The sequence below is a fragment of the Cariama cristata genome, unplaced genomic scaffold (assembly GCF_000690535.1).
Source record: "Cariama cristata isolate BGI_N322 unplaced genomic scaffold, ASM69053v1 scaffold20832, whole genome shotgun sequence".
Classification (NCBI taxonomy): domain Eukaryota; kingdom Metazoa; phylum Chordata; class Aves; order Cariamiformes; family Cariamidae; genus Cariama; species Cariama cristata.
The window spans coordinates 69,187-92,559 of record NW_009603539.1 but is presented as its reverse complement, the minus strand read 5'-3'; the positions used below and the strand labels follow the sequence as shown (position 1 = coordinate 92,559).

Here is a 23,373-nt window from a genome sequence, read left to right as displayed (position 1 = left end):
AACTCTTGTGGATAACGTTAGTGCAGAAGCCTAGAGTAATGTGTACAAACATCAGGGCAGTGTATTTTGAACACCTTTAAATTACTTTGCTTGATTTCTAGTGAGATCAGGCTGCTTTCTCCCCTGTAAATGCTTACAACAGTCAGCATAGTATGTCTGTTGATTTTCCACAGTGCAGGAATTATTGGTGGATATATTGCGATGATGGAGTGGGATCTCGGAAGCATACGGAGAAGGCAGGAGAATTCCTTTGGACTCGTTAAGCCAGACTTCACGTGGGTCTCTGCAGGATGCTCCACTGGGTCTCTCTTCATTACTGTTTTCTAATTAGGTAGTGATTCCCTTCAGGAGCTAGGCAGCTGCTGGAGATGACAGGCTGAAGAGCTCAAAAGAACTGCTGCCCTTACAGCTTTTCCTAATTGCACTATTAGAGGCTACTGAGAATCTGATCTGTCCCAGGTTTCAAGGGCTATAGTGAATAGGAATTGATGTCTTTGTCGGCACAGAAAGAGATTCTGCCTTGTAAGAATGGATAATGAATTAAAATGCTTTTAAAATTAATTTGATGAAGCTCTATGCCATCAAGCCTAGTCTTCTGAATTAAACTTGATTCCTCAGCATCTATCTGAATTAGGGTTTGGGTTATTAGGGACGAAAGTGAGGAGCTTATGGTCAGTGCCAAGTGATTTGGAGATAATTGTGCCACAGGCAGAGGTCACTGATGTATAGGGGAAGGTCAGAGGGGTGTTGGAGTTCATTTTAGGGAGAGCAGTAACCAAGAGCGGTATTTACTGCTGATGGATTCTTAAGGACCTGCAGAGATCGGCTGAAGCCTGGGCTGGCTGGAAGAAATGATTTAAGTTTAGCTGTGTGCCTGATTGATTGCAGTTGCTGCACTGCTGTTGTATAGTGGGTTGCTGCACCAAAGCCCAGGATTAGGTCATGTTTGTTATTAAGATTAAAGGCTGGGACAGTAAGAACAGAAAAAAACAGTGACATTGCTAATTCATACTTGAATTCCCATATGCCTAGGATAAGGATTCAGCCAAGACTTGTGATTGAGGTTTTATCCGCCACCAGCATGTGTTCCTTGGGTAAGTGTTCCTACAGTTTAGGCTACAGCAGTGGTTTAGACAATATAGACTGAACAGATTAATTTTTTGATGTTTTGGGTGTGGCTCACTAGATTGACTGAAGTTTGGGAATGGCAAGGACTAACGTCTTGTGGATAATGGCATAGTTGTTGAACTTGAAGCTGCTTTTAGTGTTGTGATGGAGCACTTGTGTTAGTGTAAGTTTTAATGGGCATTAAAAATTTACATGGGGTCATGGAACAAGTTGCAGAAAAGAAATCCATTGAAGATTAAATAAATACGTAGCAACCACATCTAGCTCAGGAAGTGTTTGAGCTAAAAATGATTGGAGACTATCAAAGTATTAGAGAAATATACTCTATATGCCTTTATGCTCTTTGTAGGCTTTCAGTTGCGAGTATTGTTTGAGACGAGATGTTGGGCTATAGTTCACCCTTGCTCTGACTCAGTACTCTGGTTCTTGTGTTTGTGGTCCGAGAGGGTAGCTCAGTGCAACATATTTCCAAGGCCAGTATTTTTGTTAGTCTCAGAAATAAAGTTAAGCACACCTAGAATTTTTAGTGTCAGCATTGTCTGGCCAGAAAGAGAAAGATCTTGCTTTGAGCACCTGTGCTTTATTCACTGAAATGTTTCTGTCTGTAAATGCAGTACAGCATTAACCTATATAGTCAATTTGTTAGTACTTTCCATTTTTCCTTCTGCCTGTAAATATTTTTAGTTTCATGCTTTGTGGTGAAACAATAGGTTCTTCCCCAAGTAAATATGATAAACATATTAAAATAGCATATAAGCCAACCAGTAAGTTGAATTCTTGTTTAACCAGATTATATTTTAATTAGGAAATGATGTATTCAAATTAGTTTTCCTAGTTAATTCTAATTAAAACAATGAACCCCTGAGAGCTCAGCCTACCCTGATCTGTAGATTTCAATGTTTTCATGCCCGTGAGTCCATGAAGTTGAAGTAACATACCAGTGGCAGTATCATACTAAAAGCTGTGCTCGCTACTGGCCTCAGCTTTAGGTTTTTCTCTCCGCAGAGCTCCAAGCAGTGTCAGAGGATCTTGCAGGCAAACGCTCTCCGGGAGCTGTTGGCTGGAGACTGCATCAGACTGTGCAACAGAAGTCTAAGCTTCTGTTATAATGAACACTGTAATAATCAATGTAATAGAGAAAAGCAGCTTTCAGCAGAACTGTGTAGCAGAAAAAGTGCTGTCCAAGAAAAATAATAGTAATTGTGCTTTCAAACTGCACGGTGTTCTTAAAGTATCATGTTAGAGACACTGTTTGCCATGGATTATTCATCTACTTAAGCAGAATGGTCTTTAGCTTCTCCTGTGAGCTCTCTGTAACCACCACTGAAGAAATGGGATTTCTTATCAACGTGTGCTAAGTGCTTTGTAAACGAGCAGGCCTAAATCCACAGAAGTACTGACGTGCTCTGCCATGCAGAGATTTTTAGTTCTTAGTTAGTTGCCCAGGTGCTATACAGAAGGCACAGAAGGGTTTTACAGAAACAAGGAAGAAATGCCAAAGAAAGGAGGAAAGCACAAGCAGTGTTATTAAAAGATACTTGAGTACCAAACTCTAGTGTGGAATGAGGTGTTGCAATCTCCCCAGTATTCTTTGAGCTGGTCATAGATTCAGCTATATCTTTTTAGCAGGAAACACTGGGAGAAACAAACTCAGAAAAGTTACTGGTTTCATAATTTCTAAGCTGCTGTACAATTATGTGGGGAAACATGACTTCAGATTCCCTCTTTGAATCAGGTACAGTAAAGAAGGATTTGGAAAGAGATCCTCAGCTCCCTGCCTTGAAGGACACCCAACACAGGTGACTGTACTCTTGGTGGCTTCTCACACAGAGCTCGGTGGACTGGAACTAAGAGTCCCCACGTGGCACCTTCTTTTCCTTCTTTTTTTGTCCTGGGTTAGACAGAGGTATGTACTGCTTGAGATAGGCTGTTCCAGAAGCTATAGATCATTATTCTCACCTGAGTCGCATCTGTTATAAAAGAGTTCTCCTGGCTAATTATGTGCTGAGCGGTCAGAGGTTTCCTTTTATTGGTTTTAAATTTGCTGTGTTTTATGTTAGATGCATTATTTTTCTTATGTCATGAGAACAGATAATTCTACCATCTAGCACTTCTATAGACTTGCTTATCTTCGTGACAAAAAGTTATTGTAGTTACTAAAACTAAAATTTTTATTTCAGTACATTTAAAAAAAGAATATGTTATGAGATAAAAATCTTCCACAGTCTTCATGTTTATTCATGTCTCTGTTTGTTTTCCAGGGCAACTATGTCTTCCCATGTAAGTGCTTCCAACGAGAAGTGGAGATTTCCTATTTGGCCAGAATGGAATGAAGCAGATATCAATGCAGAAAAATGGGATACTGGAAAAGTTGGAAAAGAGAAAGAAAAAACTGGAAAAAGCCCCATTTCAGTAAGTTGTGTGACACATATATATGATTTCTACTTCATTTTTTGTACCTATATTTAATAGAGTATTTGTCATAACTTCAGAATAATTTGTTACTGATAAATATATTAATTTTCAATCGTATCTTTTCAGTAAGTTTAAATAGTTCCCTACTAAACTAAAATAATAAACTAAAAGTATTATGCGCTATTTATTTGTTGCTTCTTAAACGAACTGTTGACATTTGTGTGTGTTAAAAAAAAAACATTGCAACCCCGAAATCTATTTCATAACATAATTAAAACTGGGGATGTGGGAACAGCTGAAGTGTTATAGTATGTCAGAGCAATCCCTTCTCTGGGCACTGCAGTTTCTATGGATTCAAAAGGTTAAATGCACCCATTTTTATTATGGGAAAAATGGGTGTTGAAGTCTTGTCTTCAGCACACCTGTTTCTGGACACATGAAACACTGCCTGCAGCTCTAGTGTGCAGAGAATGGTGAGGGGATATTGTTATTTTGCAGAAAGTAAGCACCGACCAGATGCAGAAAAATTCCTGTCTCTCCAACTTTGGAATGACTTCTAAGTCTCATCTGGATTTTTACTTTTTCAAACTGGTTTATGCAGAGCAGTAGTAAAATAATTTCTTAAATAGTTTCTTAAACGTAGCATTTTTAAGTGATATTTAAAATCCATTTAATACCATGCTTAATCATCTATTTTATATGCAAATTCTGCATTGTTCATATGTTTGTTCTGTATGTATTCTTGTGTGCTATGTATATGTTAGCATACGTGTTTGTAGATATTTTTTTTTTCTTAAGCTTAAATATATTGTAACCCTATGGGTCCAAAGTACTCTTTTGAGAGAAGGTATAGGTTCCATACTGAATACTGCTGTTAACTTGACAGGTGAATAACTTTCCTTTGTGTCTTTCTTCTGATCCATTACCACATTTGGCGTCTTTAGGCTGTATTCTAAATGTTTATCAAGCACTATCTGTTAGGACTGCCAGACATTATTATAATAGATAAAATTTAAAAATAATTGTAACTAAAAATCTTGCTCTTTTTTTTAGCATAAGATGCATTCTGAGGTGTTTACTGGACAATTCAGTTCTTCAGCCACAAGCTGTATAAAACATTGCTCTTTTTACAGGTTTAAAGGAGTTGTTACATATGTTGGTCACCACAGACCAATTTACAGATCTAAAGAATTTTCTAATGTGGCATCTTTTGATCCAAGCAGCTAGCCGGAAGACAACATCGTATGGGGTATTTCAGTTAGAAACAGAATTAGTGATGCCATCCAGTACCTTTGAGTACACTTAGAACACGAATATAAACAATCCTGTTTTCTTGTGTGGGGAAAGGAATCAATTGGAAGTGATCTCTTTCCTTCTAACACTAAAGCTCTTTGTACCAAGCACCTGTGTACCATAGCCTCTCTGAGAGCAGCGCAGTGTGCTGCCAAGGTTGTGCATTTGACCTTGTCTGTTGCTCTTGTGACTGTTTCTTGCCTGTCCTTCCTGTAGAGCTTGTGGTTGAGGCTCCTGTCCTTAGAGCATGAACTCCTGAAACCTGGCAGTTGTGTCTCATAGCTGCCTTAAATAAAAAATAAGTTAAACTTGATTTTGTCAGCCAAGTTTAGCTGAACCTACAGTATCCTTCTTCAAAGTATTTTTGTACTTGTAAGCTAAAGAAAGAAAGGTGTCTCAGATTATTTTTTTTATTTTTTTTTTTTAGTGTGTCTTTGCATAGTGTGATGTCATTCTCACCTGCCTCCTTTTTCTGGTTTATCTGGTGTTTAAGTGCAAAACTTTCCTGTTACACTGTGTGGTCGGTGTTGGATGTCTCTGAAAGCAGAATATAAACCCTGTTAATACAGTTCTGCATAGTCCAGGCTACAAGGCTTCCTTTAAGCTTTCAGAAAAATAAGTATTCCTAAAAGGTTCATTTTTGCCTCCCAACTTACCTTTTTTTCCTTCAGGTACTTGAGATAGTTTGTTGCAGATTGGTATGTTGAAGGAACTTACACAATGAAACAAATAAGAAAAAAGTGTGAGGAAAATAATATTTTGGAGTCTTTGGTTTGGGTTTTTATGCTTTTGTAATGTATTTTCTCTTGCCTTCCTTTAATCAGTAAGTACCCAAAGCATCGTAGTTTTTCATTTCCACAATTTCTTTCTCTGGTTTGGTCTGTAGAAGATGGATAGAGTAGATCGTGGACTGTGAAACACACAGAAATATATAATATGCCAAAAAGCTATTTAAAATTCCAGGCACAAATAAAAGTCATTAACCATGTAGCTGATTAGCTTCTCAGTCAGCACGAGCAGTACCAGAGGCATCTCCTTATCTTACATTGTGCTATTAAGTAAACAGATTCATATATCCTGATGCCTTTTGTTGACGTGGAGGACAAGTATCACTTTGGAAATGAAAGTTTCAAAATTATATGAGACTCTCTTTTTTTAATGGGCTAATTCATGGTGCTGTATAATTCTAGCTCTCTGGTTTCTGTAACAGTTTTAAATGTGTGGAACCTGCTTTGTTTGCGTCTAAATATCGCTTTAGTCATTTACTTTCAGTCTTCAATTTAAAAAGCTTTAGAAATAAGTGAGTTGGAAAAAGTACTTAGAAACAACTTGGTAGAAGAGTGCCTGACTTAAAATCTTAAACAGTTTTTTGGGAGGTTTTTCTGAAAGGTGGAAAAGAAAGGAAACATTTCTTATAAACATTTCATATAGACCTATTTAGACAGTGCAGACGACATAGACTTCTCAGAACAATATAAACAGCTTTTGTGCTGAATCTTCATTTTGGGCTTTGCAGTCTTTTAGTTCAGTTATAGATGCTATTAGTTCCTTTTTATGCTATTTTTCCCCCTTAAGTGAACTCTTTTGCGAACAACTTATTATTTTAAATCTTGTGGAAGATACAATACTGTAATTAATAAAAAGTGTTCCATTTTTGCTCATACATATTTTATGTAGAATGTCTTTGAGGATCCTGAAGGGAAAATAGAGTTGCCAGCATCCTTAAAAGTGCATTCATGGAAACGTCCACATGAGTTTTTAACAAATAAGGTAAGACACAAGCAAGGTCATAATGAAAAAATGCTACTCGCCTATGTCACAAGTAGAAGAAAATTAGTAGAGCAAATGAGTTCAACAGATAAAACCCTCTTGACCATGCATAGTCATCCTGTCCATGAGACTGTTGTACATCGAGGAGTCAGCGATCCCTGTAACAGTTAACCTGTGCTGGATGCAAAGCTTGGCCTTGAGGCCTGCGTGGTGCTGGGCATGATCTGTAGTCCCTGGTCGCTGGATAGACTTGGGCAGCTCCTTCTAAGGGAGGAGTTCTGTTTGTTCCAAGTAAGGCTTCCCTTGAGCAGGTGTCTGAAGTAAACATCTATCCTGAAACCATGAATTAGCTTTATCAGAAATACAATAGCTGAAGTGAGAAAAAGTACTGTATTTCTCCAGTCTGCATATAGAATATTGTCCTCGTCTTTGACAGTACTTGTCTGGAAGGTAACCATAACATTTTAAAATTATGAAAAGTTCTTATTCAGTTTATTTTTAAAGTTAATTGCAAAGAAACTAAACAGCCTACCATTTCAAAGGTTAGTGTTTTCCAATGCTGTTGCTAATCTAAGTTTTAAAGCGTTTTTACTTCACATGAAATGCTGAAGTTTTAAAACACTTAGACCACTCTTCCAAGTTTTTCAGGCTTGTCAGTTTTCTTCTTGTCAGCTTGCCAGTTCCAATTTTTTATTAACTAGACACTAAACAGGCCTAATTTTAATTTTGAATAGAGGAAGGAGAAGGGGACATCAGGGGAGTAGTTGACAGGAGCAAAAGATTGGATGAGAAACACTGCCAAAATGCATAAACTGAGTAGAGGTATCTGAAAGGTGAGGGCAAGGGAGCTGACAGCCCAGGAAGACATGGAAACATGTATCTGTGTTAAAAATACCTTTTAAAATCTGTCTCTACAGCACTATGAAGAAAGCATTTGTTTTCTTTAAGACCTGATTAAAAGTTTGATGCTCATTTTGGTCCAATGTATTTTGAATCAAGAAGCTATGATTACTAGAAATTTTGCAAGTTGTTAAAAATTAATGTAAATGTCAAGTCATGAAAGGCGATTAAGATGATATATGTTGCTACCTAATCTATTAGTAACTATAAAAGAAAGCATAAACAAACCTGTTTAGTGTGGTAAGCAAAGAATCAGGCAATGATCACCAATACATGATGAGAGGCACAGATATATTTAGTTCAATAAACTACAATCCTAGTATATTATTTCTAAACTGCTTACAAAAAGAAGATGACTGCCTAAACAAGTAATAGTCATCAAAACTATGTAATACAGTCAAAGGTTTGATAAAGTCAGTGTTCGTGCTGACAATACCACTGCCTAACTGACCGTGAGGAAACAAATCCCCCTGAATCTTGGTGGGGGGCCAAGGAAATCTCAAAGTATGAGACAGTGTTATGATCATGATTTAAATGCAGAACTGCAAGCATTATGAATAAATTGAGGGAATCTCAATTTACTTATGTTTTTATTTCGTTTGATGCTCTTTAAATCTCCTGTTAAAAATAATGATTTTTTTAAAAATTCTGGATATCTACATTTTAAGACATTTTTATTAAGAAATACCAAAGCAGCTACAAAATTGCAAACTGATGGCCTCTAGTTTACAGGTGTCTAACGGATATTTACCAAATGTCGAACATTTGTATGTCACTACTGTTAAATATTAGTGTTCATTTAATTTTTTCCAGATAATTTAGCTATGGACTTAACTAATTTACTTTCTCCTAGATTCCTGTGGTTGTCAGAAATGAAACATCATTTGACCTTGTTTCAGCAAATGAGCATATATTTTGTAGTGAGGTAGGTAGAAATACATTAATGTCCCTTTTTAAAAATATTTTTTCATTCTTTTTAACAAATTTTAACTTTTTGGATTTCACTGCAAATTCCTACCATGAGGAAATAAGTTGTGACAAATTTTTTACGTGAAAAAAGAATGATGGGAATAAAATGGCAGGAAATCATGTAGATTTGTATAATTAGTGTTTAGCTTTTTTAGAATTTGAAAAATTAAATCAATGATGGTAAGAGATTTTTCTGAACTTTTTTCTTTTTTTTTTCCTTTTTCTCTGTTTTCAGCTGATGAGATGGATTATAAGTGAAATTTATGCAGTCTGGAGGATATCTAATGAAAAGGTCTTAACTAATGGAACATCCACACTTTTTTGGAAACCATGGGAACACATTTATGCCTTATGTAAAGCTACCAGGGACCACATGCCGCTGTACAATAGCTATGGAAAATATGTAGTGAAACTTTATTGGATGGTGAGTACTTCCCTCGGACAATATATGAATATTATGCAGCTGGCGTGACAAATCTTAATGTTTAGGCTAAGTATTTATTAATATTGAAAATCCCACAGATTTGTAGGAGTAGAAGAGTTGACAAATTGTTGATGCATGTTAATAAAAATACCTTTTACAGTTCATGTGAGTTTTGGACAACTTAGAACTTGATAGAACAGAGTTATTAATTGAAAAGGCAATAGTGTTTTTTCATAGATTATGTAGAATTTTGCTGAATGTTAGGAGATTATTTCCCCCCTGCCTGCAACACTGCAACAAGATACTGCATTTGAGTTCACTTGTTTATTACATTGTAGAAAGAGGATCCGATAATGGCAGTTGCTAATGTTGCATATGTTCAAACTATTTATTGAAATAGCTTTTCTGATACTTGTGACTTTTTGTGTGTGTGTGTCAAACAGCAGTTTTCCAATGTTATTCTTTAGCCCAAAGCACAATTTCAATACATTTGACAGAAAATAATTAGTTCATTCTGTATCGTATAGTGAGTGGTTAAAATAATGTTGATTTAAGAAGTGATTAATTTCACCACTTGTAGTTTCTTTGAGCTGCATGTGATGTTTTACATCCTATTTTTACAGGGTTTGACTTCTAAAACACATGTCCTGAGCTATGGAAAACCAAATATCTCCTCAATCTTTTCCTTTACTTTTCAACTTGCACTGCTCAATCTATTAAACTTCAGCAATTACTGAAAGAGGAGATGAATGTGTGATCATTTCACTTACTATGTCCTTTTCAACCTTGGGAAATCTTAAAAAATTTAGTTTTGGCTGTTGGGCAATAGTTTTTAGCCTAAAAACTATTAGCCTCTTTTTATGCTTTTTGGGTATCTTTGCCATATGGCCTAAATTTGTTTTCTTCTGAAACCTATAGGATACAGAGTTAATCAACAGGCATCTCAACTTGAAGCCACAGTTTCGTTACAAGGAGAGAGCAGTAATTTTGCCCTCTCTGATAACGTATGGTGAACATTTTGTGGGTGAGTTAACGGAAGTACTTGCTATTGCCCCACCAATTTCTTGGCCTCTCTATTATGATCACTAGGACAGAGACTTTTTTTGGAGAATGGTAGGTAAGATTATTTTGTGGGATACTAGTTCAATTTACTGATGAAATATCTGATACTGGAGACATCAGTATCTTGTCTTACCTGTTTGTTTCTTATCCTGGAAGTGTGGGTATTTGTTACATTCGGTCATTTTGTGTTATTTCCTATAGTGTTTTATAAGATACAATCTTAATGCTTTCCAGGACATAACCACTGCAGCCAACATCCCCAGGTAGTTTTTGGGAAGCAAGGGCACATTTGCAAAACTGATATCTTAGTTAAGCCTTTTTTTAATCACTGCTGTTTCTCAAGCACCTGTCATGGCAGCTGAAGAAACAGCAATGAATGCATGCACATAATGGACTATACATATGAGAAGAAATATATTTGGAAATAGCGGCAATTAATCTAATCTCTGAAATAATTAAGTCAGAGCAGTAATAAAATGCTATGAATACTCTTTCCATGCCTCTCAGATATTATATGAGATAAACTTCTTTTAAAGCCATCTGTAATGTAAATCAAATTAAGAGAACCCAATTCTACTGTACTTACGTGTTCTGTTTCCAGCCCACAAACTCAGTGTTTTCTTTCTTCTTTCCTCTCCCTCCCTCTGTCATAGGGGTGCTGGAGAAAGATCATTGTGGATGATGCTATGCCTTTCAATGAAGAGGATAATTTGTTATTACCAGCTACAGCCTGTCAAATTGAACTTTGGCCAATGTTGCTGTCCAAAGCTATCATTAAACTGGCGAATACTAGGTATGTTTAATCATCTCACTTTTGGTTTGTTTTGTGAAGTCAAATGGAATTTGAAAAAAGTTGTTTTTGTATACATGGGAAGTATATTTTGCTAAAAATCTTGTAATGACAAATATACGCTTCTCTGAAAGCTGACACTGTAAATCAGTAAAACAAAATCCCCTTTAGCTACAGAAGGTGCAGTGTTTTCTTTTAGGTGTGTTTGCAAATTTATGCACAGAAAACTTTGCAAAGAAACTGGAACACCCTGCCTATTTGCTTTATCTGTTTGCCATTATTCCTAAAAAGCTTCACGTGTGGTTTTCCACCAAATGGATGTGTCCAAGAAGTTTTAATGAAGTTTTAATTGTCAGCCTTAACAGTATTGGCTTAACCAGTATTGAAAATAGGGTATTGCAAGCTACTTTTGATGCTTTTGCTACAGTTCTGCTGTTGTGGGCTTCCCTAAAACTGACCTGGAAAGTAGAAACTGCCCCGTGGGGCAGTGATTGACAATTAACACCACAGGTTCCTATGAGATGAGCAATGAACACCAAGTGTTCAAATGACTAAGCTTCAGAAAAGAATTCAAAACACTGATCTGGGTAGTCAAGCTTCCCTGTTCTGATCATACATTCCGGTCATATCAAGTTATGTTTGTCGGAAGAGTGATCTGAAGTTTCAGGACAAAAGGGCATAGTCTCAAGCTGTGCCCAAGGATGTTCAGATTAGACATTAGGAGGCATTTCTTCACAGAAGGGGTTGTTAGGCAATGGAATTGGCTGTCCAGGGAGCTGGTGGCATCCCTGGAGGTGTTTAAGAAAAGACCAGATGTGGCACTTAGTGCCATGGTCTGGTTGACATGGTGGTGTTAGGGCAAAGGTTGGACTCGATGATCCCAGAGGTCTGTTCCAACCTAATGGATTCTGTGACTCTGTGAAAGTACTTCTACACAGGCTAGGGAGCTGCTGTTAGGAAACTCTGTTTGCAGGAATGTATTTGAAATACTGTATTTCTCCAGAGCGTAAGGGTTAGTCATGGCCAAATGCTGGCATCTTTAGCCTTGGTCCTCTCAGGATCTACAGATGGAAATCTCTCCAGAGAGCAGGAGACTATCAATTTGAAAGAGTGGAGTGTGGTACACTGGAAATACAGCCAACTTGTGGATAATAACCTGGGAGTTAGAGCAGCTGCTCAGGAAATGGAAGTTCTAGATTCATATCCCCCTCCTAGCAGAAGAGATTTCAAACCCACATCTTCAACCCTGCAAAAAGAGGCTTTACTGTGTGCAAATATACATAGTTTTTGAAACTATGCTGTTGTATCGGAGGGAACACTAAAGGAGTTGTATCGGAGGGAACACTTTACATCATGCCTGATGTAAAGGCATAAAAGCAAATTTGTCTTGTAGCATAAAAGGCTAGTAGTCAGCAGTGGTTTGGAAAACTCCTAAAACTGCAAGTAATGACTTGTTTGTCAGCAAGCTATTCTGTTTGTCTATGGTCTTGCTCCTACAGGAAGCGATGTAGGCTACAGAGTTTACTGTGAGTTGGTTATAATATAATTCTGTATAATGTCTGCTATTGTCTTACAGTGTACATGAGACTGGAAAAAGAGAGCTGGAAGAATTTACAGTTCTACATACACTGACTGGATGGATACCAGAGGTTATTCCTCTCCAGTAAGTTCTTCTATTAAACAATTGACATATTAGTTGTTTAATATTTAATTCTGTAAGGCATTATCAAAAATAAAGCTGAGCCAGTCCTTCAGCATCAGTTTTGGGAAGTGTATGGTTTTTAATCTGGCACTCGAGAAATATGCCTTCAAGGAATGCAATTTTATTGTGTTTTTCTTTGTAGGTCATACAGTTGCTTGTAAAGCTATTTATCATGTTAAGCTGATGCCTATTCTTTATAAAATGAATTTATTTTTAACTAATATTAAACACTGGTGAAAGCAGGATTGGAGAAATCCATTTCATCTAGTATACAGATACAAAGTGTCTGCCAGTAATAATAATAACTTTGTATCTGAATGTACTATAGAAAGTATACATCATGAATTTGGAAGTAATCAACTTCAGCTAGTTGGATGTTTTCACCTTTTAAATTGCAACAGTTGATATACTTTTATTTCCAACCAAAGATAGTATTTCCAACCTGTAGTAACATCTTTCTTGTTTCCCATGTGTTTTAAGTCCATTTTGTGTTTTTAAAGAACAAACATTCTAATTTTCCAGCTTGATATTCTTTTTACTGAATGAATGAGAGGGATACAGGCACTCAATATTTAGACCTTTTTTTTTTTTAAAATTACACTTTTTTGCCTTTTCATGTATGCATTCTAACGAATACACAGGTAACAAATAGTTTTGGTTTGTATACAATTTGGTTTGTCTATAATTTATTTAGTTAGCTTGCACGAAGCTTATTCATGGCCCTGAACCATTCATTCAGTTTTAGATCATTTCTGGAGTCACTGAGTTTCTGTGGAGAACCAGTATGGCTGCAACAGTCAGGTCAGATGAAAAAGCTGTTGCAGGTGGTGGAATCAGTGGAAGTGGCATGGAACAGTTAGGAAAATAGTTTGGAAGTACCTTTGAGAAGGTTTTTAATATAGAGAGCCACAATTAAGTCGTCGTATGGTGTAGTTGCCAAGTGCTCTGCAAATTTCTCTGCCACAACTTTTATCTATTAAAAGCTTTAGAAAGAATGCTTTATTTACGTGCTTCTCTAACCACCTTCTCTTTTTTTAATGGATCTGTCCATAATCTGTCTCTTAACAAATTGGCTGATACACAAAACCAAGCAAGTGTGTTTTAGTTGCTAAAATTACCCAGTAACTTTTCTAAGAGTTGGACTGTCAGTTGTAGCATAGTGTTGTCTAAATGAAAATCACACTTTCTTTTCTCATTGCAAATATAATTATCATTGATGTATACATGTATTGTTTTTGGTTTTGGTGGGTTTTGTTTATTTTTTTTTTTTAAAGGCCTACAAATTGGCTGATACACAAAACCAAGCAAGTGTGTTTTAGTTGCTAAAATTACCCAGTAACTTTTCTAAGAGTTGGACTGTCAGTTGTAGCATAGTGTTGTCTAAATGAAAATCACACTTTCTTTTCTTATTGCAAATATAATTATCATTGATGTATTGTTTTTTGTTTTGGTGGTTTTTGTTTATTTTTTTTCTAAAGGCCTGGATACTTGGACAAAGTCTGGGGATTTTTGAAAGAGATTGTGCCAGAATTCAAGTTGCCAAATAAGAAAACTCCAGAACTTGATATTCCTCAGTCAGATACAAGACCTGAAGAGACCAAAGTCTCAGGGTTAAAAAATGAAGTTTCATCTGTGAATAAGCAGTCAGATAAAGCTGATAAAATTGGCAAAGGTTTGTAATTTCAGGTAGTGTTATCTTTGTAGGCCAAGCATAAATGAAGTTTGCATAACCTCTGGCTTCAAATTTGTATGTCTTTATTGCGCCACATGCAACTCTGTGGGTTTGTTGTTGTTTCACTGAACATGTTGCAATGGTGTAAAAAAAGTTTTAACTATGGATCTCATTAGAAGTACTAGTCTCTTATTTTATGAAAACAGCTTCATTTTATAGCAGAGATTTGTTCGGCTCTGTTTCACAACCATTTCTATAAAGACTGGTTCCTTGCAGAGGGATAAGAATCAGTGAGGTTACAGTTTCCCCAAAGGCAATGCTACTCTGACCATCAATAAATTATACATTTCGTAATGAATGTTGCAAAGCATGATTACCTACAGAGCGTTCTAACAAGTACATTCTAATCTACCTGCATTTTTATTTATAGCAACTTTTCTGTTTATACTACTAGGTATACGTTTCATTTTTTTTCATTTAAATGTAAATAGGTTTAGAAGCTCTTGAAGAAAACTTAGGTTTAGAAACTTATTTGTTCCGGTATATTATTCTTCAATGTTTGTATTTGAGACTGAGTTTTCTTAGTTGCTGTTTTTAACTTGAAGGCATGGATGCAATTTCACAAGACTTCTAATGTCTTTGGAAGGTACAAATCATATCCTAAAATTTCTATTTCTTCCTAGATTTTGAGAAAAATCCCTGCCTTCTCCACTTTGAATCCCAAGTACTATGTCCTAATGTCAGAAGCATTATAAAAAAACGTTAAGAGACCCGGCTGAGGGGTTATTCACTCTTCTTGGGAATTCTTGCTATCATTTTATGACTTACTCACCAGCATAGTAGATATTGCGGAGTTTGGAATGGACATGTACAGGGATGCAGCCACTGGGAACAGCACTGTCTTTCGTCCAACAGGGTGCTGTAATTTATTCCCAGAAACCTTTGTAAATTTAATGCTGCCAAAGACTTAAATTTCTATTAGTAACTGAAACAGCTAAGAATCAGGGAAGCATTATCGTTATGATACAGCTCTGTAATCTCCAACTCTGAGGCTACAAGCTCTGTTCAGATGTTCTATTAATGTTTGGGATGTTTTTCATTAGAAATGTGGTTTACTATAGTCTAAGTTCTGAGGCTTGAAAGAAGGTTCTGACTGTGGGAGACTTTCTTCTTCCATGTCCACTGGGAACCTATGCCTCACTTATGTTAGCTTTCTTTGGGAATTAGTGATGCACAGCAGCAAGGACATGAAGAAAATATTTGACACAGTGCCAGGAATTCGAAACATTATAGTAGGGACATGAGAGTTGTACACCAACTGTGGAAAGTGGGACTGAAACTTTCCTGGCCCCTTCTTAGTAAATCTGCCTTTACACTTTAAGAATTATTTTTGTTTGTTTAAATTTTTTAAAAACTGAATGACATTAGTTCTTTATTGTATCTCAACTCTTCTGACTTGGAATAGTTTGTGGTTGATTTTTTTTTTCTTTTTTTCCAATTTATCTAAAATGTCATTAAAGCATTTACACAGTATGAGACTATGACTGAAAGTTTATATCTGAAAAAGAAAAATATTTAATCCTTCTTTTGCTTAATAGAAAAAGCAGAGCAGCGAGAAATCGGAAAGAAGAAAAGCAGAGGAGAAAAAGAAAAAAACAAGTTAGCACTTCAGTCTTCACAAATGCTGACAGAAGCCCAACGTTCTCTTCAGGCCTTAACTGAAAGTAAGTCCTGTTCCTTTGAAGCTAAAACCAGGAGATATGTGTGTAAACTAGAGGGCTTTGCTCTTATTTGTTTTTGAACTTCATTGGGGGGAGTATATAAATATATACTCATTTTTTTAAAAATTGTGATTCTTTACAGGCTGCATTATAGGTTGAAGTTATCTAACCTATTAAAATCCTGTAACTTATATAAAGAATAATATTGCAGTAATTTGTGTTTGATGTCAAAAAGTAAAGTAAATCTATGCAGAATACTTGCAAGTTGCTGGCCAGTCATGTAGGACCAAGATTTGTTCTAGTGCTAAATTGTCTTTCTGTATTTTGTTTTGTTTTTTTCAAACACTCCCCCCCCCAAAAAAAACAACAAACAAACCAAAAACAAAACCAAAAAACTTCCTCTCTAATAACTTAGTTGTTCAATATCTACTTTATTCAGTAAATTGCAATTGGAAAAAGCAGCAGTGCTTCTTTGTTGAAGGGCAGGGGGGCCAGAAATATTCATTAGAATTCACTTCATGATTTAATTGTTTAATAAATTTGTTTCCTTTATCCTGAAAATATATCTTGGTGAATTTATTTTTTTGTATTGATACATCCATGGTAACATAAAAATTAAGTCTTGCTTTGTGCATTTAAATTTAGCTCTTTTTCTAAAAAAAAAAACCAAGATACAGTTTAAACAATCCACAAGTAAATACTAATTGGTCAACTAATCAGCCAGTAAGAAATGTCATGCTTATGCTTACTGACATAAAATATCATAAAACGTAAAAAGTCTTCATAAATGTACATTACGCTGATTTGGTTTTGTTGTTGCTTATATTTGCATACATGTAGCATTTCCATATGGGTAGCAGCAGGAAACATATTTATTAACAGGAATATTATCTAGTTGCAAATCAATAGGTAAGAATAAGTAGAGCATCTTTGTTTGGCGAAGTAACTACAAAGTAAAGATATATAGCAAGAATGAAACGCACTATGTAAATCAGACTCCTACTTCGCAATTTAAATCCTGATTAAAGTTGGTGGTTTACTAATTTTAATTTATATCAAACCAATATTGCTGTTTGTCATCAGCAGATATATTCATTTGACTTCCTACCTTATGTACTACTAAAGGAATTAAACAGCAGTAAATATTAAAATATATTGCAGGAATATGGTTTGGTTTAGTGGTGGTAGTTGTGGAATAGGAAATGAGGCATTTCACATGAATATAAGAAATGTACTCAAGCAAGTCATGGAGAAAAGAAAGCAAAAGCAAAGCAGAAGGATCCAAGTGATGAATTCTAGAAATTGTGTGAAATGAGTGAAAGAGTATTAAAAATCATCAGAGAATGTTTCCATAAGAGAAACTACATGACATTTTGATCTTTGTTCTGCCATTTAAAGCACAGTTTATGCTGTTTTCTTTCTAAAATCTTTTGTATTCATTGTGTAATGTATTCATTACCTTGTTTAGTTTCATACCTGTTGACATACCAGTTACTTCTAAGTATTCGGAAACTTCTCTTGCAGGCTTTTGCTTTTGTGTGGGATATAATGTTGGGGTGGGCTGACGCTGCCTGGCAAGTCCACTCATTCCGTAAAGTCTTTATCGTGAGATGATATGAGCTACTTGGGCCCCTTGTTCCTATAAAAAGCCACTGCTCCGCTTTGCATTTATGTTTCTGGACTAATGATTTTCCTAATAATTTCTGAACTGCTGGAAGTGGGATACTATTCCACTGGAGACGGCACTAGCCAGGAATTTGGGAGTTTGTTCTATAAACCAGCCATTTATTTATACTAAATGTGATTATGCTTTGATACTAGTTCTGTAACTAGAGATAATGATATTTTCTGTGTCGCAGAATTGTTGGGAGATTATTATGATGTTTAAAAACGTCTGAAATCATACAATTAGATCTCTAATGTTAACCATTAGAGTCAATGAGATATGTAACACATAGCTGTAAGGTTCTTTTAATTTTCCTTTTGCCTCTTCAAAAGGGCTTTCACTTATAAGTAGGGATTGAAGCCTAATATTTTGTTCTGTTTTTTCAAATGCATATTATGATTCTGCAATATTTATGTCAATTCTGAAAAGGGTATAGGTGTTTTTTCTGAAGACTAAAAAAATACCCCCCAATAGGCAAAGCTAATCCATGCCTAACATAACAGCAGAGGTTAATGTATGAGCTGCACACCTGATAAGAATATTGAAAGCCAACTGGAGCGTTTTGGAAGTTTAAAACTCAGCATCAGCTCTTGTTTGACAGATAAATATTGAAGAGAAACATTAAGACATAGTGAGAAAACGCTTTGTGAGTCTTAACTGGCACAATTAAGAAATAATAAAACCAACAATTTTCATTCCTGGCCTTTCTTTTGAAGTGGCTGGAGATATAGAGAGAGATACATATATAACATGGATCAATTCAAATGATAGTTTCCCTTCTCCCAGGGATCGAAACATTTGTTCAGGTTGTGTAGTACTCACTCTCTGAGTGAGTGAATTTGCAAAGCCGCAAATGTGAAACATAAGCAGCTACAAGGATTCAGAAATTTTTAACAAAGCACTGCAGAATTCTTAAACCCACACTGATGGATATAAACAATAGGCTCTGCTGAATCTAACTGTTTTGTTGTACCATATATTATAACTTTTTTCATCTAATAATACAATTTGATCAAGGCTGTCGGTTTTTAACTAGTTTCCCCAGATGCTGAATTGACGCTAATCGGTGGTATGCTTGTTGGCAAATAACGGGCATACATCCTTATTTTTTATACAGTGACAAAGGATCAAATAATATATTATTTTTAGAAGGTACTGGCATAGTGTACAAAATCTTTCTAGTCTTGTAATAGTATTATTAACCTGAATATGGTGGGCCTGGTTAATCATTTGTATGCTCTAATAATTTGTTCATTGCTGTTTATTGTCTGCCCTGCAGACATTTTATTTCACAACCCATCTGGACTGAGTATGACAGCTTTACATTCCACCTGGTGTTTGATTAAATACTTTTATTTGAGAAATAATTCTCACGAGCTATGAGATCGGTGTGCCTTGTGGCATGTAGTGTTCTGTAATGTATAGGACATCGTAGCTACTACTGCTTTATGTGTAACAGCTCAGATATGTCAGCAGGGACTGAGATCAAACCTAGATTATAGCCTTGCTTTTGTATAAGTTGAAGCCCATAGCTAATACAAGAGCTGTGGGTGACATGGGAATCACAAGCATGCAGTGAGAAATACTAAGACTCTACTGGAAAGTAACTCTGACTTACCATCAGCTTATATTTAATCAAGTAATTGAATTTCTGGAAGAATGTTTAAGATGCAGAGATATCTTACTGCTAAGAAAAAAACATTGCATACGTTCTAAATAAATGAATTTTAAGTCTGATATTGTATTTTCCAGCCACTTGCCTAGCTTTCCTTTTCCCTTTTCTTTTCCTTTCCATTTTTTCTTTGTATGCAGACAGCATTGTTTTATTCCCTTTCACAGAAAACACCTATTCTTAGAACAACTTGCAGTTGAATATTTACTAAACATAGGAAGCAATTATCCTATATTTGAGGTGGAGCTGAAGGGAACGAAGGCAAAACATTGCGATGAAAAACAGATGTCGCAGCCTGTGCACTGAAATCCTGTGTTCACGTACTTTCTTAGATGACTAAGAAAAATGAGAGAAAAGTAGATATCTTTCTTTTTGAGCTGGCTTTTAGGTCAAACCAGAGACTTATATTTCTAGTATTATATTTTTTAGACTTTTATTTTCCCTTCAGCATGAGTGGAAGTGGCTGTCAGCCAGGCAGCCTTGGTTTCTTTTCATCATTCAAGAATTAACAATGGCTTCTTTCACAGATACAGGTATGAGATGATTGCGTGATTGCTTGGTGCAACAGATTTCTAGAGGTAACAGAGTGAACATGCCCCTGCTTTTATGCCTCGCCTGTGGCAGAATTACAGGAAAACAAGCTTCCGTAAGGCGTGTGGGATAAGAGCTATGGGCTCACCCTCTCACGCTCTCTGAAGCAGCCATCATTACCTCCGTTTTTCGATCTCCTTGACAGACATAAGAGCAGTAACCCTGATTTACAAGCGCTCTGCTTCTCAAACTACTTATCTCAGTCTTCATATCCATTGGCAGGAGTGGCCAGAGCTCTGGTGCTTGATCCTTTTGTTGGCAAGATCAAATTTTGCTTTCACTGGTGAGAAACCTTTAGCTAGTACTGACCAATCTATGTTTATACTTCATCTACCCAGATGATGTGTTTTTCATGCTAGTATCTAGTATTTTTAAAATTTGAAGACAGACAAAAGAACTATGGCGAGAGCTACCTCTGACCTGTTGCATTTCTAAGTTGTAGTTTCTGTTATTAATTTGTGTAAAAGAAGTAAAATATGCAAAAGATGTTGATAGTCTAAATAGGTAAGGGTTAAAATAATGATTTTTTTCCATCCATGGCTTCTCTTCCAACTACTTTACAATGAGCTCTTGTTTTGAATGAAATAATAGTCAGACAAAAGGATAATGAAAATAAGGCAGAGTAAGCGGAATAATTTAGGGTGAGGTACAACAGCTTTTATTTACTGTTTGCTCTGTTCTAAAGCATGTTGATGTTTTCTCTATAGGATCTTCTGTGCCAACCCAGCCAGAAATGGCCGTGTATGCTGGCTGTATACCACTACATTTGTTTGAAGAGGATATTTTTTCATTAGGGCAGATGGTAAGATTCTATGCTTTTAGGACATGAAAGCATTACTTATTTTGTTATCGGGGAGTTTCATTTCGTAGCAACTGTATTGTAACAAAAATAATACGATTAGTATAGTGAAGCAGTCACCAGGTAATTACTATCAGGTAAATTTATATTTCGATACTTCTGTGTTATGAACATGCATTTTGCTGTCACAGCCTGCTCATTCTTTCAGTTTTACTTCACTTTCCTCTGGATCCCAGGAGCTGAAGTCTCCTGGGAGAGACTAGATATGGACTAGAAATTGCATCATGATTAGATACTTCTGAATGGAAAGACTGTTTATTTTAAGGACTACTTGAAAAACATGAATTTTAATTCTTTAAGCCTACAATTAATGACTTCTCTGATATACATTTTCCAATACGTTCTTCTATAAGAAATAGCATGTTTATATCCCTTTCTATCATTAGTGTTGCAACGGGTGAAAGCAGCTGGAGAGAGTGTAGCACTTTATTGCACCTGGGGTAAAAACAATGCTTAAATTTCCACTTAATCACTCACACTCTACAGAAAGCTATTTATAATGCCAGAGCAGGCTTTCTTGAGTTGATTATTAATAAGATTTAAATTTTTGTACATTTAAATCATATTTATCATAATTAGAACATTAAAATTTAAGCTGCCTTCTCAGGAAACTGACAGGCTTCATAGAATAAGGAAATTTCCAGAAATGGTTTGCAGGTGTTATGCTTTACTGCTCTTAATTCTGGCACTATTTTCTTTGTTTAAATTGTGCTGTGTATTTTATGCTGTTCTGAAGACTAGCTTGTTCTCTGTGACTTCTGTTTTAATTTATTTTAATTTAAGGTATCAGACAATACTGTCTCTTTACTAATAATAAGTAATACTAGTCACCAAAAAGCAAACTGGAAATGGTAACATAGGGTTATATCCTTTCTGCCACCTAACACCTTGAGTCTCAAACTTAGCTTCAGTCTGTTAGGGTATAGAGATTACTGAAAAAGAGGCCTGGCAGACCAAACAGGATGAGGCAGATGAATCTATATGTCTAAACCTGTATTTTAGTAAAGACTGATAGAAAAATGGAAGTTGACAGAAATTAAATATAGAGGTCTAGTGGATTTCTTTCTAAAAAAGCCCATTTTCAAGCTTTCTTTGAGGGCGGAGACATACTACACTGATAGAAATAATTAAAATTTGGAAGAGTGGATTCACTGGAATAAGAGTTCTTCCCTAAATTTGGAGGGAATTTTGTCATTGACTACAGTTGTGCCAGAATTTCCCTCCAGAATTTTTGCAGTATCCCTTTTAGCTTTACTTTCTAGTGTGTGTCCTTGGGTTGATGTGATCCGAATTTAATTGTCTTAAGTTAGTTCAAATAAAATGAGAAAAAGATCAATAATTGAGTCATTCAAGTGTGTCTCCTACTCAGCAGCTGACAAGTTCTCCTTTATGGCACCTAACTGATATTCTTCAAAATCCTTTCTAATCTTGGATTTTTAACTTACGCATTTAAGTTGCTTGAATGTGTGTGTACCCAGTCACCACTCCTGTAATACATCTTTATAAATTCAGAGATCAAATGAGGCTGATATATTGCTTGTGTACCTTACTGTGTTTTAATTTGATCCTCTCCCTTCCAATAATTCTGACAACCGCAACTACATTCTTCTTTGCAAAGTTTGTAATTACAGAACCTCAGGAACATTTGACAATGAGCAGGAGCAATCAGAGACTTGCTGATGAGCATGTTAAAGAAATAACTTATCAGTGATTTATTTAGCAAGTAGAAGAAGGTGTATTTTTAAAATGAAAAGGATGTGCAAATCTTGTAGCAGAACTTTCAGTAGTGAAAGATGTTAAGTACTGGGCCATTATTATTTTAATGGGAAGAGCACCACTCAATGTCCACATCTAAAATTGCTCTTAAGTCTGTTGCTAAGGGCTTTGGCGTACTGGTCAACTGCAGTGCCTTTCATGTTTTCTAAATTAGCCAGCAGATAAAAAGCTTGACTTTAATGATGTATTGATTCAAAGTCATATTACATTATGGAGATTTCACAAGTTGTCTAAAAGACCAGAATTCTGCCTCTTTATAAATTCAGCATGAAGTAATGACTTTTTCCCTCAGAAAAAGTATTTTTAAATATGTTTATTTAAAATGTTGTTGTTGTTTTCTTACATCTTCATTCTGCTTCACTTATGTTTTCTATAACACCTAAAACGAATATGGTTATATAAGTAAGTTGAAAGAAGTCATGAATCTATTCTGAAAAGTAAAATATATGTAAACAATTCTAAGTATTCAATTATACTTTTTCTACTGAATATCAAATTATAATTAGAATGTTTTTGGATAGCCTTGTCAGGTGGACTATTTTTGTTTCATTTCTTATCCAAGCTGTTAGATGCTTTTGTGTGCATACTGTTCTTTTTTGTGACAGATACGATGAGAAAGGAGATCTGACCCCATTCAGATTATATTTCTATGTTTCATAGGCTGATTCTTCCGAGAAGCTGAGGCAATATGGTCTTTCCCACATGTATAGCCATCCTGTCCTGATCACTAGAACTAGGTCCTGTCCTTTGATTGCACCACCACAGCCACCACCGGTTCCTCGTTGGAAGCTTTTCCGTCAGAAAAAGGAAACTGTTGTGACATCTGAACCCCAAGGTTTGTCTACTCAAACCTCAAAAATAAATTTGTAATTGCATTTCAATTACTGTGAACATTTTCAGGGCCATATTTATCATCTGTTAGCTTAATTTCAATGGAACTTCCCTAGGGATTACACACTGTCT

At 35.8% G+C, this 23,373-nt stretch overlaps 1 protein-coding gene across 1 annotated transcript in view; it reads left to right on the top strand.

The window, feature by feature from the left end:
* Nucleotides 1–204: 204 nt before the first annotated feature.
* ADGB (androglobin) overlaps nt 205–23,373 on the top strand; it is an 84,584-nt gene continuing 61,415 nt past the window's right edge. The window contains exons 1-11 of the mRNA XM_009695248.1: nt 205–275; nt 3,390–3,540; nt 6,514–6,606; nt 8,360–8,431; nt 8,711–8,899; nt 10,615–10,754; nt 12,328–12,414; nt 13,932–14,125; nt 15,724–15,849; nt 20,483–20,577; nt 23,071–23,245. Coding sequence (XP_009693550.1) covers nt 205–275; nt 3,390–3,540; nt 6,514–6,606; nt 8,360–8,431; nt 8,711–8,899; nt 10,615–10,754; nt 12,328–12,414; nt 13,932–14,125; nt 15,724–15,849; nt 20,483–20,577; nt 23,071–23,245 — 1,393 coding nt within the window. The remainder of the gene's footprint in view (nt 276–3,389; nt 3,541–6,513; nt 6,607–8,359; nt 8,432–8,710; nt 8,900–10,614; nt 10,755–12,327; nt 12,415–13,931; nt 14,126–15,723; nt 15,850–20,482; nt 20,578–23,070; nt 23,246–23,373) is intronic.